The 18,871-nt window shown below is 41.2% G+C and overlaps 1 protein-coding gene across 11 annotated transcripts in view; it reads left to right on the top strand.

Annotated features, from left to right (window-relative positions):
- AFG1L (AFG1 like ATPase) overlaps window positions 1-18,629 on the top strand; it is a 227,497-nt gene extending 208,868 nt beyond the window's left edge. For 6 of the 11 annotated variants that reach the window (XM_067702415.1, XM_067702414.1, XM_067702410.1 and 3 more), the window contains 2 exons: window positions 2,908-3,021; window positions 4,919-5,609. In XM_067702415.1, coding sequence (XP_067558516.1) covers window positions 2,908-3,021; window positions 4,919-5,209 — 405 coding nt within the window. In that variant the 3' untranslated portion in view covers window positions 5,210-5,609. Of the gene's footprint in view, window positions 1-2,907; window positions 3,022-4,918; window positions 5,610-15,543 lie in introns of those variants that run through there. The other 5 variants (XM_067702418.1, XM_067702416.1, XM_067702412.1 and 2 more) reach the window with 3 other exon arrangements.
- Window positions 18,630-18,871: the final 242 nt, after the last annotated feature.

Below are 18,871 nucleotides of genomic sequence, written 5' to 3'. Positions count from 1 at the left end.
GACATGGGGCTGGGCGTGGAAAGTCCTGCTGAGGACCAGCTGCACCAGAATCATCTGAGCTACTTAAGATCCAGATTCCAGAGCCCACACCACCCCCACCAGCAAATGAGGACCAAGGGTGGGGCCTGGAGCCTGCTCGTTCACCAGCTCCTCAAGTGCTGCTCACAAACTCTGAGATGTGATGGCCAAGCTCAAAGTGCAGGGTGAAAAGCCCTCACCAGGGCGGCGAGTTTGCAGCAAAGGCCCTGTGATGGGCCTGAGCATGAAGGGCAGCCAGCGTGGCTCTGGTGCAACACCGAGGGCAGCCTGCCTTAGTGAGCATGATCAAAATCTGCTGCATGCTTCCAGGGGGTGTGCGAGCAGGGAGTCAGCAGAGGCAGGAAGCTGAGAACACCAGAGCTTAGGGGTCAAGTCCTGTCACTTGTCTCCTTCTGGGTCACTCATCCAGAGACTCTGCTCTGAAATAATCGTGTGGAGTCCAGAATAAATCTCCTGGAGGTGGCACTCTGTTTTTAGAGGGCAGTGCTTCAAGAAGAAAGTGGGAGAGGGGCATTGGTAGGTGGTTCTTAGACTGGAGGATTGATAAACTCTTATTTTTTTTATGTTTCGGCTAGGAATACCTTAAAGAGAGCTTATGGTCCCCACCCCTTAGTCCCACCCCCTGATCCTACCTCCCCCCACTGTTTCACTTCTTCGTTAGACAAAAAGATTTATCTGGCAATATGATGAAATATCAGAACTACTCTCCTAACATTTGCTTTAACCAAATCACGCATTTGGAGTTTATACTTTTTTAAAGCATAGTCGAAATTATCTTATTTCAGAAATTGGGAGCATTAAACAGACATTGTTCTAGAATGTATTCTAGATGTATCTGTGAAATAAGGGCATTCCCATCTGAGTAATGAAAAAAGTGTCATTTGTGATTTAAATAATTTATAAGAGGAGGTAGAAGGCTATTTGGATATAGAAAGACTAGTCCCAAACATCAATACATTATTTTGAAGTATCAGCATATTTACTTAAATAATGATTTTAAAAGGATGGCTGTGAATCCTGAAAACAAATTCAGGTCTCCTTAAACATCAAGAAGAGTATGTTTTATATATAAACTAGTGGAAATAAAATTTATAAAGATAAAAAAGCTGTCTCTGATATATGATCACATATGTACACTCAAACACTATGTAATCAAGAAGAATTAATGTCAAGCGTAGTCTTTTTGAAGGCTGTCTGGCAGGAGGCTGAAATAAATGTAGGTTCTGGAAACTCAGGGTATAAGTAGAGTAGCAATGCACTGAACTTAGCAGTCACCTACGCAGCAAAGTGGTAACGGTGCATCTGGGGAGCATCTTTGATGCACACAGAGATGGGCTCCAAACAGGTAAAAATGTCAACCTCAGTTGTAATGCAAAAACCACTGAACTTAGAACTGGAAGATCTGGACTGGTGTCACAAGTTGAGACCTCTCCAGGCCCCAGGTTGCCCAATAAAAGCTTTGTTCCCTACTTCAGAGGATGGTATAAGCTGTGTGGAAATATTTGTAAAGTACTATGCAGTTTAAAAGTATCACTTTAGGCCTTCCTTGGTGGCGCAGTGGTTGAGAGTCCGCCTGCCGATGCAGGGGACACAGGTTCGTGCCCCGGTCCGGGAAGATCCCACATGCCGCGGAGCGGCTGGGCCCGTGAGCCATGGCCGCTGAGCCTGCGCATCCGGAGCCTGTGCTCCGCAACGGGAGAGGCCACAACAGTGAGAGGCCTGCGTACTGCAAAAAATATTTTTAAAAAGTTAAAAAATATCACTTTAAAGAGACTCAAACTATAAGAAAAAATATGGACATGGTCAAAAGGCTTTTTTAAAAAGTATTTTGTTTCAAAAATACATTTGGAAACATCTGTGATCCTAGGCTATCTGAATATGGGTTATGTGGTTTGTCTATTTACATTTCAGAGCTATTCCAGAAATAGGAAAAAAGTTTTCCAAATATTGAAATCCACCTTAAAGAAATGCTGAGGCTTCCCTGGTGGTGCAGTGGTTAAGAATCCGCCTGCCATTGCAGGGGACATGGGTCCGAGCCCTGGTCGAGGAAGATCCCACATGCCTCAGAGCAACTAAGCCCGTGTGCCATAACGAGAAGCCACCACAATGAGAAGTCCGCGCACCACAAGGAAGAGTAGCCCCCACTCGCCGCAACTAGAGAAAGCCCGCGCGCAGCAAGGAAGGCCTAACACAGCCAAAAAAAAATTTTTTTAAAGAGATTTCCATATAATTATTTTTAAAAAAAGAAATGCTGTATTCATTTATTTATGCAAGATTTTTATTCATGAAGAAGATACAGTGTAAATGGGTCCTGCCAGTTTTGAAACTTTGACAACCACATTTTGCTGATGCTTTTTTTGTAGATGTTTAAGCATGGAGATTAATGAAATTTTTAGTAGCTTTAGGATAATTTAGGATAACTTCAGGATAATTAGCTAAAATCTCTAATTAGAAAAACAGATTAATGAAATAGGAAAAAAAATGTCATAGATTGAAGCTTTAAAATATTTATTTTTCCAAAATAAACATAGTACTTGGAGAAAATGTGTAGAAGTAGAAATAAAGTTAAGACTGTTACTTAGATTGAAAGAGAGGAGTTCAAGGCATTGTTCTTTTGTAAATACGCATTCTATAAACTCATAAGAGTGTATTTTCACCAAGTACCAGTTTTGCTGCATATATTTAGAACCATTTAAAATTATATATCACTTTAAAGAGATTCAAACTATTAGAACAAATATGAACATTTTAAAAGCAAAAATCCAAGCTCCCTGTTATGACAAACAGATTTTTATGAGAAATTTGTTTTTACCTTCAACTTGTGAAAGGTAAGGAGTAACACCATTTACTCGTTTTCCTCTGTTTCAGGTGCGCATAATTTGCTCTGCATCAACTCCCGTATCAAGCTTATTTTTGTATGAACATCATGACAGTGAGTTGGAGCAAAGCAGAATACTGATGGATGATTTGGGGCTGAGCCAGGTAGGCGATATTAACATAATCTCTTTTTATTATAAAACAGCTTAATTGTTTTTGGTTTGATGCATGGCTACATTTTGAAGAAGGAATGCAGTATGTATTTAACCACTGATTTGCTGCTCTCTTCTAAAGCCAGTATAGCAGACGTATCCTCAGCATCACTAAATGTAGAGAATTACAGCTTTAGAGTGGAAGGAATCTTCGTGATCATTTTTGCATATGACAAAAACAAAGTCCAGGGAGGTGGACTAATGGGCCTGCAGTTTTACCACTGACTAATGGCAGGCCAGAGCTGGATCCAGGCACCGTCTTTGGTTCTGGGCTCATTCTGCATTCTGCTACACCATGCTGCCTTTTCTGGATATCCTCTTCATGTCTGCTGGATTTGTAGAGTGCATGATACAGTATCCAACCATGTGAACTGGCTATACCAGGACTATGAAGTGCCTGGCAAGGCCCTTGCTTTAAAAGAAATCCATGCTTCATCTCCTAACCCCCATTCTGTAGGCATTTGTGGAACACCTGTGGGTGCCAGGCTCTGGGGACACTCTGTTGGGAGCCAGCCTATGCTGGCCTAGTTCTCCTGGAGCTTGGGGTCTGGTGCTTCACCCCAAGCCAAACATAAGTGACTTTGCATTTCCTTCTTCTGTATGAATGTTACAGGGTATATTTCTCAACTGTAGGCAATTGAAATATTAGTCAAAAATTTTAAACTATAAACATTCACCCCCAGAATGAGGCCAGCCCCATTCTTTCAACCCCAGCGGTGAAAGGCTATTTGGAATGAGGAGACAGTTCCTTATTGACCTGAGTAGAAATTATGCATTCTCAGGAGTCTGGGAAAATGAGACCAATAATTCTTTAAAAAGTAACCTTTCAAAATATGATTATTTAAATCTACATGTAGAAATAAATGGCTGCTTATGACCCCATTTCTCTAAGAGTGATACATCCAAATAACGTCTTCAGCAATTTGGAAGAATACACTTAAGGGGCTACATGATCTCAGTTCCTAAAGTCCTTTAAATCATTGGCTTTACAATTTTTCTTCTGATCAGGGTTCAGATACAGGGCAAAGTAAGCTAAGCACTTGGGGCTAATAATCATGAAGAAATCAGGGCACGTAACCGTAGGGTGATGCAGTTTTACGGTAGGTCAGTAACTTGGACTTAGGAGTCCAGAACTTTTCTCTGAAAGAGTTTAATAGCAAACCCCTAAGGAAAGAGACAAAAGTTCAGCGTTCACTTCTAGCCACAGGCTGGTGTTAGAATCACCAGTCCCAGGATGTTTACTGGCCTCACAAGGGGCTCCCCAACTCAGCCGCTACATGGGAGGATCAAGTGTCCCAGCAGTTCAAGAACAAAAGCAGCTCTGGCCTTCCCGAAGTAAGCTTCCAGGCACGATCTCCAGGCCCACAGGAGACCTCTCAGTCACCCAGTTTGGAAAAGGTTCTTCAGAGGTTCATCTTCAGACTTCCTGTCAGGAATGTGGCCCTGTCTGTGGAGCTTCAGGAGAGGGTCTTAGCTTCATCCTGACATACCAGAACTTCTTGGTTTTTCTGTTACTTATTTCTGGTGTGCACTTTTTGAGAAAAAATTCCTTTCTGTCTGGAATGTCCTTCCATTAGATTATGTAGAGAACTTTCATCTGAGCAAAAATTTTCTTATTTGGATTTTGGGGTGTTGTTTCAGCTTTAATTATTCATCTAATGTTTTCTCCCTGGTAATTTGCTCTGTTTATTGATTATTGGTTTAAATTAGCTGATTCTCCAGTCTACTTTAAGAAATTGTATATGAAAAAAATTTATAGAATATTTTGTAATATAAACCCAAGAAGTATTTTTTAAAGCCTGTACTTAGTTCTTCAAATTTTTAGTTGTGGGGGTTTTAATTGGTGCTAGGTTGTTGTTTTGTTTTGTTTTTTGGTAACCAGGACTCAGCAGAAGGACTCGCCATGTTTACTGGAGAAGAGGAAATCTTTGCATTTCAGCGCACAATTTCCCGACTCACAGAAATGCAGACTGAACAATACTGGAATGAAGGGGACAGAAGGAAGAAGTAGCCGTCACTTTTGCATGAATAAAACTCTGGGCAAATCATTACCGCAGGGAGAACTCTTTATTATGGGACTTGAAGGAATCATTTTCTCATCATTAATTAAGCACTTTGTCCTCTGGACCATTTTTATCTAAAATTGCTGTCAAAGATGTAGTGGATTAGTAAGTTAAAGCCATTTTTAGGTCTACTTTTTGCCTATTTATTTGGCCTTATTTCTGCACCACAAAATTAAAATCAGCACTTCTGAAGTTGAATGTAGGACTAGGCATTTTGGTTTCATATTAAGCCACCTGAATGAACCTTGAACACACACACACACACACACGGTAAATGCAGGGTGTCGGGAAATCTCTAAGCTTTGGCTACATGGTAGCCGCACAATAGAAACACATCTTTATGAGAGGGGAAGAAAAAACTCTACATTTCAATTAAAAACAAGGAAAGTTTTATGATCTTATTTCTTTTCTTTTTCCCCCATGGTACTTTATATGACCCTGGCTTTTCTTTTTAATAAACATCTTTATTGGAGTATAATTGCTTTACAATGTTGTGTTAGTTTCTGCTGTAGGACAAAGTGAATCAGCTATATGTATACATATATCCCCTTATCTCCTCCCTCTTGCATCTCCTTCCCACCCTCCGCATCCCACCCCTCTAGGTGGAAACAAAGCACCGAGCTGATCTCCCTTTGCTATGTGGCTGCTTCCTACTAGCTATCTATTTTACATTTGGTAGCGTATATATGTCCATGCCACTCTCTCACTTGGTCCCAGCTTACCCTTCCCCTGCCCCGTGTTCTCAAGTCCATTCTGTACATCTGCATCTTTATTCCTGTCCGGCCCCTAGGTTCATGAGAACCTTTTTTTTTCTTTTTGTTTTTTAGATTCCATATTTTACATGTTAGCATACGGTATTTGTTTTTCTCTTTCTGACTTACTTCACTCTGTATGAAAGCCTCTAGGTCCATCCACCTCACTTCAAATAACTCTATTTCATTCCTTTTTATGGCTGAGTAATATTCCATTGTATATATGTGGCACACCTTCTTTATCCATTCATCTGTCTATGGACACTTAGGTTGCTTCTATGTCCTGGCTATTGTAAATAGAGCTGCAATGATCATTTTGGTACATGATTCTTTTTGAATTATGGTTTTCTCAGGATATATGCCCAGTAGTGGGATTGCAGGGTCGTATGGGTAGTTCTATTTTTAGTTTTTTAAGGAAACTCCTTACAGTTCTCCATAGTGGCTGTATCAATTTACATTCCCACCAAAAGTGCAAGAGGGTTCCTTTTTCTCCACCCCTTCTCCAGCATTTATTGTTTGTAGATTTTTTGATGGTGGCCATTCTGACCGGTGTGAGGTGATACCTCATTGTAGTTTTGATTTGCATTTCTCTAATGATTACTGATGTTGAGCATCCTTTCATGTCTTTATTGGCATTGTATATATCTCCTTTGGAGAAATGTCTATTTAGGTCTCCTGCCCATTTTTGGATGGGTGTTTGTTTTTTTGATATTGAGCTGCATGAGCTGCTTGTATATTTTGGAGATTAATCCTTTGTCAGTTGCTTCATTTGCAAATATTTTCTACCGTTCTGAGGGTTGTCTTTTCGTCTTGTTTATGGTTTCCTTTGTTGAGCAAAGGCTTTTCAGTTTCATTAGGTCCCATTTGTTTATTTTTTTATTTCCATTTCCCTAAGAGGTGGGTCAAAAAGGATCTTGCTGTGATTTATGTCAAAGAGCGTTCTTCCGATGTTTTCCTCTAAGAGTTTTATAGTGTCTGGCCTTACATTTAGGTCTTTAAACCATTTTGAGTTTATTTTTGTGTATGGTGTTAGGAAGTGTTCTAATTTCATTCTTTTACAGGTAGCTGTCCAGTATTCCCAGCACCACTTATTGAAGAGGCTGTCTTTTCTCCATTGTGTATTGTTGCCTCCTTTATCAAAGATAAGGTGACCAGATGTGTGTGGGTTTATCTCTGGGCTTTCTATCCTGTTCCGTTGATCTATCTTTCTGTTTTGGTGCAAGTACCATACTGTTTTGATTACTGTAGCTTTGTAGTATAGTCTGAAGTCAGGGAGCCTGATTCCTCCAGCTCCATTTTTCTTTCTCAAGATTGCTTTGGCTATTCGGGGTCTTTTGTGTTTCCATACAAATTGTGAAATTTTTATTCTAGTTCTATGAAAAATGCCATTGGTAGTTTGATAGGGATTGCACTGAACCTGTAGATTGCTTTGGGTAGTATAGTCATTTTTACAATGTTGATTCTTCCAATCGAAGAACATGGTATATCTCTCCATCTGTTTGTATCATCTTTAATTTCTTTCATCAGTGTCTTATAGTTTTCTGCATACAGGTCTTTTGTCTCCTGGGGTAGGTTTATTCCTAGGTATTTTATTATTTTTGTTGCGGTGGTAAATGGGAGTGTTTCCTTAATTCCTCTTTCAGATTTTTCATCATTAGTGTATAGGAATGCAAGAGATTTCTGTGTATTAACTTCATATCCTGCTACTTTACCAGATACACTGATTAGCTCTAGTAGTTTTCTGGTAGCATCTTTAGGATTCTCTATGTATAGTATCATGTCATCTGCAAACAGTGACAGCTTTACTTCTTCTTTTCTGATTTGGATTCCTTTTATTTCTTTTTCTTCTCTGATTGCTGTGGCTAAAATTTCTGAAACTGTGTTTAATAATAGTGGTGAGAGTGGGCAACCTTGTCTTGTTCCTGATTTTAGAGGAAATGGTTTCAGTTTTTCACCATTGAGAACGATGTTGGCTGTGGGTCTGTCATATATGGCCTTTATTATGTTGAGGTAAGTTCCCTCTATGCCTACTTTCTGCAGGGTTTTTATCATAAATGGGTGTTGAATTTTGTTGAAAGCTTTTTCTGCATCTATTGAGATGATCATATGGTTTTTCTCCTTCAATTTGTTAATATTGTGTATCACATTGATTGCTTTATGTATATTGAAGTATCCTTGCATTCCTGGGATAAACCCCACTTGATCATGGTGTATGATCCTTTTAATGTGCTGTTGGATTCTGTTTGCTAGTATTTGGTTGAGGATTTTTGCATCTATGTTCATCAGTGATATTGGCCTGTAGTTTTCCTTTTTTGTGACATCTTTGTCTGGTTTTGGTATCAGGGTGATGGTGGCCTCATAGAATGAGTTTGGGAGTGTTCCTCCCTCTGCTATATTTTGGAAGAGTTTGAGAAGGTTAGCTGTTAGCTCTTCTCTAAATGTTTGATAGAATTCGCCTGTGAAGCCATCTGGTCCTGGGCTTTTGTTTGCTGGAAGACTTTTTAATCACAGATTCAATTTCAGTGCTTGTGATTGGTCTGTTTATATTTTCTATTTCTTCCTGGTTCAGTCTTGTAAGGTTGTGCTTTTCTAAGAATTTGTCCATTTCTTCCAGGTTGTCCATTTTATTGGCATATAGTTGCTTGCAGAAGGCTCTCATGATCCTTTGTATTTCTGCAGTGTCAGTTGTTACCTCTCCTTTTTCATTTCTAATTCTATTGATTTGAGTCTTCTCCCTTTTTTTCTTGATGAGTCTGGCTAGTGGTTTATCTATTTTGTTTATCTTCTCAAAGAACCAGCTTTTAGTTTTATTGATGTTTCCTATTGTTTCCTTCATTTCTTTTTCATTTATTTCTGATCTGATTTTTATGATTTCTTTCCTTCTGCTAGCTTTGGGGTTTTTTGTTCTTCTTTCTCTAATTGCTTGAGGTGCAAGGTTAGGTTGTTTATTCAAGATGTTTCCTGCTTCTTGGTGGGCTTGTATTGCTATAAACTTCCCCCTTAGAACTGCTTTTGCTGCATCCCATAGGTTTTGGGTCGTTGTGTCTCCATTGTCATTTGTTTCTAGGTATTTTTTTATTTCCTCTTTGATTTCTTCAGTGATCACTTCATTATTAAGTAGTGTATTGTTTAGCCTCCATGTGTTTGTATTTTTTACAGATCTTTTCCTGTAATTGATATCTAGTCTCATGGCGTTGTGGTCAGAAAAGATACTTGATACAATTTCAATTTTCTTAAATTTACCAAGGCTTGATTTGTGACCCAAGATATGATCTATCCTGGAGAATGTTCCATGAGCACTTGAGAAAAATGTGTATTCTGTTGTTTTTGGATGGAGTGTCCCATAAATATCAATTAAGTCCATCTTGTTTAATGTATCATTTAAAGCTTGTGTTTCCTTATTTATTTTCATTTTGGATGATCTGTCCATGGGTGAAAGTGGGGTGTTTAAGTCCCCTACTATGAATGTGTTACTGTCGATATCCCCTTTTATGGCTGTTAGTATTTGCCTTATGTATTGAGGTGCTCCTATGTTGGATGCATAAATATTTACAATTGTTATATCTTCTTCTTGGATCGATCCCTTGATCATTATGTAGTGTCCTTCTTTGTCTCTTGTAATAGTTTTTATTTTAAAGTCTATTTTGTCTGATATGAGAATTGCTACTCCAGCTTTCTTTTGGTTTCCATTTGCATGGAATATCTTTTTCCATCCCCTTACTTTCAGTCTGTATGTGTCTCTAGGTCTGAAATGGGTCTCTTGTAGACAGCATATATACGGGTCTTGTTTTTGTATCCATTCAGCTAATCTGTGTGTTTTGGTGGGAGCATTTAGTCCATTTACATTTAAGGTAATTATCGATATGTATGTTCCTATTCCCATTTTCTAAATTGTTTTGGGTTCGTTATTATAGGTCTTTTCCTTCTCTTGTGTTTCTTGCCTAGAGAAGATCCTTTAGCATTTGTTGTAAAGCTGGTTTGGTGCTGCTGAACTCTCTCAGCTTTTGCTTGTCTGTAAAGGTTTTAATTTCTCCATCAAATCTGAATGAGATCCTTGCTGGGTAATCTTGGCTGCAGGTTTTTCTCCTTCATCACTTTCAGTATGTCCTGCCACTCCCTTCTGGCTTGTAGGATTTCTGCTGAGAGATCAGCTGTTCACCTTATGGGGATTCCCTTATGTGTTATTTGTTGTTTTTCCCTTCCTGCTTTTAATATGCTTTCTTTGTATTTAATTTTTGACAGTTTGATTAATATGTGTCTTGGCATATTTCTCCTTGTATTTATCCTGTATGGGACTCTCTGTGTTTCCTGGACTTGATTAACTATTTCCTTTCCCATAGTACGGAAGTTTTCAACTATAATCTCTTCAAATATTTTCTCAGTCCCTTTCTTTTTCTCTTCTTCTTCTGGAACCCCTATAATTCGAATGTTGGTGCGTTTAATGTTGTCCCAGAGGTCTCTGAGACTGTCTTCAGTTCTTTTCATTCTTTTTTCTTTATTCTGCTCTGCAGTAGTTATTTCCACTATTTTATCTTCCAGGTCACTTATCCGTTCTTCTGCCTCAGTTGTTCTGCTATTGATCCCATCTAGAGTACTTTTAATTTCATTTATTATGTTGTTCATTGTTGCTTGTTTCATCTTTATTTCTTCTAGGTCCTTGTTAACTGTTTCTTGCATTTTGTCCATTCTATTTCCAAGATTTCGGATCATCCTTACTATCATTATTCTGAATTCTTTTTCAGGTAGACTGCCTATTTCCTCTTCATTTGTTAGGTCTGGTGTATTTTTATCTTGCTCCTTTATCTGCTCTGTGTTTTTCTGTCTTCTCATTTTGCTTATCTTACTGTGTTTGGGGTTTCCTTTTTGCAGACTGCAGGTTCGTAGTTCCCGCTGTTTTTGATGTCTGTCTCCAGTGGCTAAGGTTGGTTCAGTGGGTTGTGTAGGCTTCCTGGTGGAGGGGACTAGTGCCTGTGTTGTGGTGGATGAGGCTGGATCTTGTCTCTCTAGTGGGCAGGTTCACGTCTGGTGGTGTGTTTTGGGGTGTCTGTGGCCTTATTATGATTTTAGGCAGCCTCTCTGCTCATGGGTGGGGTTGTATTCCTGTGTTGCTAGTTGTTTGTCATAGGGTGTCCAGCACTGTAGCTTGCTGGTCGTTGAGTGAAGCTGGATGCTGGTGTTGAGATGGAGATCTCTGGGAGATTTTTGCCTTTTGATATTATGTGGAGTTGGGAAGTCTCTTGTGGACCAGTGTCCTGAAGTTGGCTCTCCCACCTCAGAGGCACAGCACTGACTCCTGGCTGTAGCACCAAGAGGCTTTCATCAACACGGCTCAGAATAAAAGGGAGAAAAAGTAGAAAGAAAGGAAGAGAGAGAGAGAGAGAGAGAGAGAGAAAAGAAAGAAAGAAAGAGAAAGAAAGAAAGAAAGAAAGAAAGAAAGAAAGGAAAAAAGGAGGCAGGGAGGGAGGAAGGAAAGAAGGAAGGAAGGAGGGATGGAAGGAAAGAAAGAAAGAAGATAAAGTAAAATAAAGTTATTAAAATAAAAAATAATTATTAAGAAAAAAATTTTTTAAAGAGAAAAAAAGGACGGATAGAACCCTAGGACAAATGGTGGAAGCAAAGCTATACAGACAAAATCTCACACAGAAGCATACACATACACACTCATAAAAAGAGGAAAAGGGGAAAAAATCATAAATCTTGCTCTCAAAGTCCACCTCCTTAATTTGGGATGATTCGTTGTCTATTCAGGTGTTCCACAGATGCAGGGTATATCAAGTTGATTGTGGAGCTTTAATCCGCTGCTTCTGAGGCTGCTAGGAGAGATTTCCCTTTCTCTTCTTTGTTCTCACAGCTCCCAGGGGCTCAGCTTTGGATTTGGACCCGCCTCTGCGTGTAGGTCCCCGGAGGGCATCTGTTGTTCGCTCAGACAGGACGGGGTTAAAGGAGCAGCTGCTTCGGGGACTCCGGCTCACTCAGGCCGTGGGGAGGAAGGGGTACGGAGTGCGGGGCGAGCCTGCGGCAGCAGAGGCCAGCATGACGTTGCACCAGCCTGAGGCGCCCCGTGCGTTCTCCCGGGGAAGTTGTCCCTGGATCACGGGACCCTGGCAGTGGCGGGCTGCACAGGCTCCCTGGGAGGGGAGGTGTGGAGAGTGACCTGTGCTCGCACACAGGCTTCTTGGTGGCGGCAGAAGCAGCCTTAGCGTCTCATGCCCGTCTCTGGGGTCCGCGCTTTTATCACGGCTCGCGCCCGTCTCTGGAGCTCCTTTAAGCAGCGCTCTTAATCCCCTCTCCTCGCGCACCAGGAAATAAAGAGGGAAGAAAAAGTCTCTTGCCTCATTGGCAGGTCCAGACTTTTCCCCGGACTCCCTCCCTGCTAGCCGTGGTGCACTAACCCCCTGCAGGCCGTGTTCACGCCTCCAACCCCAATCCTCTCCCTGCGCTCTGACGGAAGCCCAAGCCTCAGCTCCCAGCCCCGCCCGCCCCGGCGGGTGAGCAGACAAGCCTCTCGGGCTGGTGAGTGCTGGTCGGCACCGATCCTCTGTGCGGGAATCTCTCCGCTTTGCTCTCCGCAGCCCTGTTGCTGCATTCTCCTCCGCGGCTCTGAAACTTCCCACCTCCGCCACCCGCAGTCTCCGCCCGCGAAGGGGCTTCCTAGTGTGTGGAAACTTTTCCTCCTTCACAGCTCCCTCCCACTGGTGCAGGTCCCGTCCTTGTCCTTTTGTCTCTGTTTATTCTTTTTTCTTTTGCGCTACCCAGGTACGTGGGGGAGTTTCTTGCCTTTTGGGAGGTCTGAGGTCTTCTGCCAGCGTTCAGTAGGTGTTCTGTAGGAGCTGTTCCACGTGGAGATGTATTTCTGGTGTATCTCCTGAGAATTTCCTGCTTCAAGCTGGTTCTTTAACTCGATTCCTGACTCGAATCACAGGACCATCCCTTGAGGCCTCACGGGTCCCCAGAGCCGGTGAGCAGTGGAGGCTCCTGATTTCAGCCCCAAACTCCCTGCAGTTCAACCTCCCACTCAACGAGATCCGTTTTAATAGTGATTCTTTTTTGTTTAACTCAGTGAAGATGAACTTACAATAGAACCATTGCTTTGAACTCAAAAGGTATAAAATGTTTAACTTTAGTCTTTCAATCTTAGCTTTTTGTTTTCACATTTCTTTGCCAGTTTTGCTATTCTTTAATAGAAAGACAGTGTGAATGGCTAGACAGACTGGTGGACAGCCTGATCGATAGAAACAGGAATGGTCCCTGAGTGTGTGGGTGTATGTGAAATAGTCCCCCACTCAAGTTCTTTTGCAAAAGTTCATTTGAGGTCAGATATTTGAAACGAGAATTTCATTTTTCCATAGAAACAGTAATGTGATATTAGTTAGAGCCTTGACTCAATGCACAGAAGCCTATGGAGTTCTCAGTGTAAACACCTTATAATTTTGGTACTAAAGAACTTAAACTCCTTTTAAAATACAGTTTTTGTCAGTTTACCTAGGCCCTGTAGTTCGGGCCTAGGTACCAGGAAGGCAGAGGAGGGCTTATCAGGAGATAACTGGAGATGGTACATTTTTACCCCCATCTCCTCTCCACAGAGTCTGTTTCATAAGACAGGCTGCAAGAAAAAGAAACCAAAGACTTAAAGAAAACCTCCTACCAGGAAACAATATGGTAGTTCTACTAAAAAGGAAATTAATGCTAAAGTGAAACATGAAAATGACCCCTAGATTGGAAAGCAACATTTCAATTCATGTGTTTTTTCTTCCAAGCCCTGTCCCAGTTACCCTCTCAGCATTCCAGTCTTTCTCCCTGGGGTTGCATGAAATCTCTCAGAGCAAATACGCTCTCTCTCTCTTTTTAAAAAAATGCTTTAAATTCATACTTTGAAGATGGAGGTTTGAGCTGAGTATTGCTGTGGAACACTCCCTCTCACCTAGGAGGTGACCAAGGGTCACACTGAGGGTCCTTATAGTTGGGAAAATGCCAAGAGTACCCTCCAAAATGACCACTAATCTCCAAATTTAGAAGAAATCAAGTGGAGAAAAAGGAACACTTTTCTTTTCCTTAAAAAAAAAAAAAAAAGGAGAAAAATCTAACCACTACATTATTCTTGTATTTCTCTAGACAGTTGATAGGCTTATTTGTCAACATCAGTAATAATGATATAATAGACTTAAAGAATTTTTAACCTATTTCTGATGTTTACAAGACACCAAAGACTATAGTACTGTTCTAATCAAATTTATGCATTTTCAGTGGGATTTCAAATTTTAGTCATAGGCAATATTTTAATCTCCCTGAATATATATATTCCTTGTACCTACCAGTGTGCAAATAACATAATTTTTAAATGACTTGGAATTTTGAAAAAAATTAAAATATTATTTGTAAAATATGTAAATGGCTATACTTATATCCATTTATTTATTTAACATTATTTAAGAAACACATCATGCTTACTATGTGCTGGGCATGGTTCTAAGTGCTTTATAAATAAACTATTTTGATCCTTATAATAATTCAATGAGATACGTACTGTTATACCATTTGCAGACAGGGAAGCTGAAGTACAGAAAACGGGTCCAACAACTGCTAAGATGTACACTGGAGTCAGTAAAATGATCAAAATACTAATTTAATAAACTTCCATGTAACTGCTTCTTTCCTGAAAACATTCTTTCTACTCCAAGTAACTTGAACCTACACTTGCATCCCCTTCATCTGGGGTAAAAACACCCAGAGGGATTGGGGTCCTGGGTCCTGACGTTTGGGTTCCTGATCAATTGTGGGACTCCGTCTGGTAGTAAGTCTGTGATCTTGTAAATGACCTTCCTCAGATCCACTAGCCTCATAAGACATCACTTGCTAGTAGAAAAGGATTTTCTTTGGAGATGAATTTATAACTTTTTCTTTAAGGCAGATTCATTTTACCCACTGGCACAGCAGTTCATTTTCCTGGTACAGAAAATTTTAAATAATACAATCTATCCTCTTGTTGAGTGTCTGCTGCCTTATACAGCTTTGCACTAAAAACCTAACATACGTCACCTCATCTCGTCTCGACTCAATCCAGTCAAATGTGTCACCTACTGACCTGTTTGTCATCTGTGATAGTGTGAAATTCCAGAAGGACATCTGTGCATCTTCCAAGCTCGCTCAGGAAGTCTTCCAGAGGTCATCCTGAGAAGTTTCCTCTCTCAGGGCTGTACTTGTCGGGGCCCCATCAGTTGAGAGCTGATCTCTCTGATGCACCTGCTCTTATCCGAGGACAGAGGGAAGGGCCCTGGATCTGGTTCTGCCAACTTTTGCTTTGTGACCTTGAGCTAGTGCTTTGAGCCTTTGTTTTCTCATCTAGAAATGAGAACAGCAATTTCCATTTCATAAAGTTATTCTGAGGATAGTTGGTAAAGAGCACTTTGCAAATGGCAAAAGATTAAATACATATTAGTTGTTATTGATAGTGATGATTATGATCAGAAAGCAACAATAAATGTCTCCTCTGCTTTGCATCATAGCCCCTTGAAGAATGCAAAACGAGATGACCTATCCCAACTCAGTACGGTTTCTAGCAGAAGGGAAAAGATGCACATTACATGGCTAGACAGCAAGGGCACAGAATTCTGGCTTAATGAGATGCTGTGAAGATTGTTAATTTCAAACCCATTCTTTCAGGATTAATAGAGAAAATGGATTGTTGTCGAACATCAAAGATTTCCCAGAAAGAGGGCACCATCTTGTGGTCAGTGAGAAGAACTGACAAAAACAAATGTCTAAGAATCACGGAGTTGGAGAGCCAAGGTTGTCAAAATTGTAGTTCCCAGGCCTACCCTGGAGAGTCAGATGCAGTTGGTGAGATGTGGGACCCCAGGTAGGTACTTGGTAGAGCTCCCCGTGGGATTCTCCCCAGGGGATTCTAATGTGCAGCCGGGGTTGATAACCGCCAATCAGGAGGTCTTTCCCCTGACCACACAGAGTTGGGCCCATGTGGGACTCCTGACTCCTCACCAGGGCACTTTCCAGAGAGTAGAGGCTGCTGCTGTGATGCACACCAAGGCCTCTTAAGGGCCTCCCTGCCGCCTCCGAGAGCCTGTTCCTCTTCTTCCTTCCTCTGCTTCTCCTCCTTCCCTAGACTCTCCTGCCTTCTCCACCCCTACTACAGCAGACTAGCTAACCCACCAGTGCTTCCTACTTTGCAAAGCACTCGCTTCTACCCTATCATTTCATCCACAGCAATTCTCTGAAGGTGTGATTATCTTTACTTCCTAAGAGGAAATGGAGGCTCAAGGTGACACAGCCTGGAAACATGTCTTCTAGACTCAATTCTTGTGCTAATGGCCTTGTCTGCCACAGCAGTACTAATAATAGCCCCCATTTATTTTTTATTTTATTTATTTATTTATTTATTATTTTTTTTGCGGTACGCGGGCCTCTCACCGTTGTGGCCTCTCCCGTTGCAGAGCGCAGGCTCCGGACGCGCAGGCTCAGCGGCCATGGCTCACGGGCCCAGCCGCTCCGCGGCATGTGGGATCTTCCCGGACCGGGGTACGAACCCGCGTCCCCTGCATCGGAAGGCGGACTCTCAACCACTGCGCCACCAGGGAAGCCCAATAGCCCCCATTTATTGAGCCATTGTGGACCTTGAGGGCTGGGATAGGAAAGATGTGGGTGTAGGGGCATGGACAAGGGGATTGCTCCTTACAGCACCATAGGGGATGGCAAAGAACTGGAACATGGTAGTTGGCAAAACTTTGAAGTATCAATCAGCACGATCATTATGTAAAAGGAGGTATTATCACCACTAGTGTTTTTGTCTGATGAGAAAACTGAGTGTCAAAAAGATGGACTAACTGGAGGCCACTGGGTATCTATCACTAGGGGAATGAATGGCTAAGGAAGGTGGACTCTGCCCTCAAGGGAATCCTCTGCAGGGTCAGAAGCAACGAACCGTGTTTATGTATAGCATCATGGACAAGGCTCACATACCACTGAGGGAAAATTAGAGTTAATACCATTAACATAAGTTTGGAAACCCACATGCAAAATTACACTAAATATTTTTCTAGGGCACACAAAATCTATATATACTTATGGAAATAGATTAAAGAGAAACAACATACACTAGAGTGGATGCTTATGGGAGGAAGGAAATGAGATTGAATATGGTGGATGAGAGAGGAAAATTAAAAAGGCTGCCTCCCATGGGCAAATGATGTCAGTGTATCATAAACTGAGGCATATGATCAACATAATTTGATGCACCAGAGGTCCCTCAAAAGAGAGAAGAATGGAAAATATTTGGGGCAGAATCATCGGAAATTCTCCAGCATACTGGGACTCCAGGGAGGTACAAAGACAACAGACATTTTTTGGGATTGGCGATGAGGGTTTGTAGAACGTCTATTCGGAGTGGGACAAATGGGACCTAATTAAAATTAAAAGCGTTTGCATAGCAAAGGAAACCATCCACAAAACGAAAAGACAACCTACAGACTGGGAGAAAATATTTGCAAATGATGCGCCCGACAAGGACTTAATTTCCAAAATATACAAACAGCTCATATAGCCAGTATCAAAAAAACAAACAACCCAGTCAGAAAATGGGCAGAAGACCTAAATAGACATTTCCCCAAAGAAGATAAACAGATGGCCAACAGGCATAAAGTCAAGCAGCACTAGCTCAAGCACATGCTTATCCTGACTCATAAGGAATCCAGACACTTCGCTCATCCAGTGGGGTAGGGATCCAGAGGCAACCTGACAGAAGGGCCAGCGGGGCAACAACAGAGCACTGGTTAGGAGTCAGGAGTGTATTTGAGACTTTGTATTGCTATAGCTTACATAACCTTGGACAAGTCACTTAACATTATTCTTTGGGCCTCATCTACGAAGTTTTTCTCTGTGAAGTTCTGATATTTATAATTTGATTGAATAGTGTACAGATATAAGTGGCCAATAAACGCATGAAAAAATATATTCCATATATTGAGCAAAAATGTTCAATACCTCATTAGGGAAATGCAAATCAAAACCACAATGAGCTACCACTTCACACTGCTAGGATGGCTAGAATTAGAGAGACAGGTAAAAAAAGTATTGGCAAGGAGGAAGGGAAACTGGAACCCTCATACATTGCTGATGAAAATGTAAAGTGGTGCAGCTTTGGAAAGTAGCTTGGCAGTTCCACAAAATGTTAAACATTTAAAGTTACTGTATAATCCAGCAATTCCACTCCTAGGTATTTACCCAATTGAAATGAAAATATATGTCCCCCAAAAAACTTGTGAACGTGAATGTTCATAGACAGCATTAGCCCCATAGTGAAACAACCCACATATCCACCAACTGATGAACTGGTACACATGATGTGGTATACCCATACGATGGGTAATTATTCAGCATTTGAAAGATGAAGTACCAATACATACTACAACGTGGACGGACCTGGAGCACATTATGTTAAATGAAAGAAGCCAGTCACAGAGGCTGCATACTGTATGATTCTCTGTATGTGAAATGTCCAAAGTAGGCAACTCCATAGAGACAGAAAGTAGGGCCTAGAGGTGGTGGCAGGAGTGAGGAATAATTTTTGATGGGTACAGGGTTTTTTTCTAAGGGTAGTTTCAGGGGGTCTGAAATTAGATTGTGGTCATGATTGCACAATTCTGAGAATATACTGAAAACTACTGAACTGTACACTTCGAATGGTAGAATTTTAGGATATGTGAATTATATCTCAATAAAGCTGTTAAAAAATCGTGTACAGATATTCACTAATCATTCATCAATTCATCATTTACTTGCTGTCTACTCTGTGCCAGGAGCTAGGCACACCGAGGTGAATGAGACAAACTCCTTCGCTGTGATGGGCTCCTGATCTTTTGGGGACAACAAATGAACGTAATGTAGTAAGTGCCAAGAGAGCAGCTTGCCCAGGTGTCCTGGGAACACTGAAAGCACTTAAGTAAGCCAGGAAGTTTAGTAAAAGGCAGAGAAAGGACAG

This window comes from Pseudorca crassidens, chromosome 13, assembly GCF_039906515.1.
Source record: "Pseudorca crassidens isolate mPseCra1 chromosome 13, mPseCra1.hap1, whole genome shotgun sequence".
Taxonomy (NCBI): Eukaryota; Metazoa; Chordata; class Mammalia; order Artiodactyla; family Delphinidae; genus Pseudorca; species Pseudorca crassidens.
This window is presented reverse-complemented; position numbering and strand designations above follow the sequence as displayed.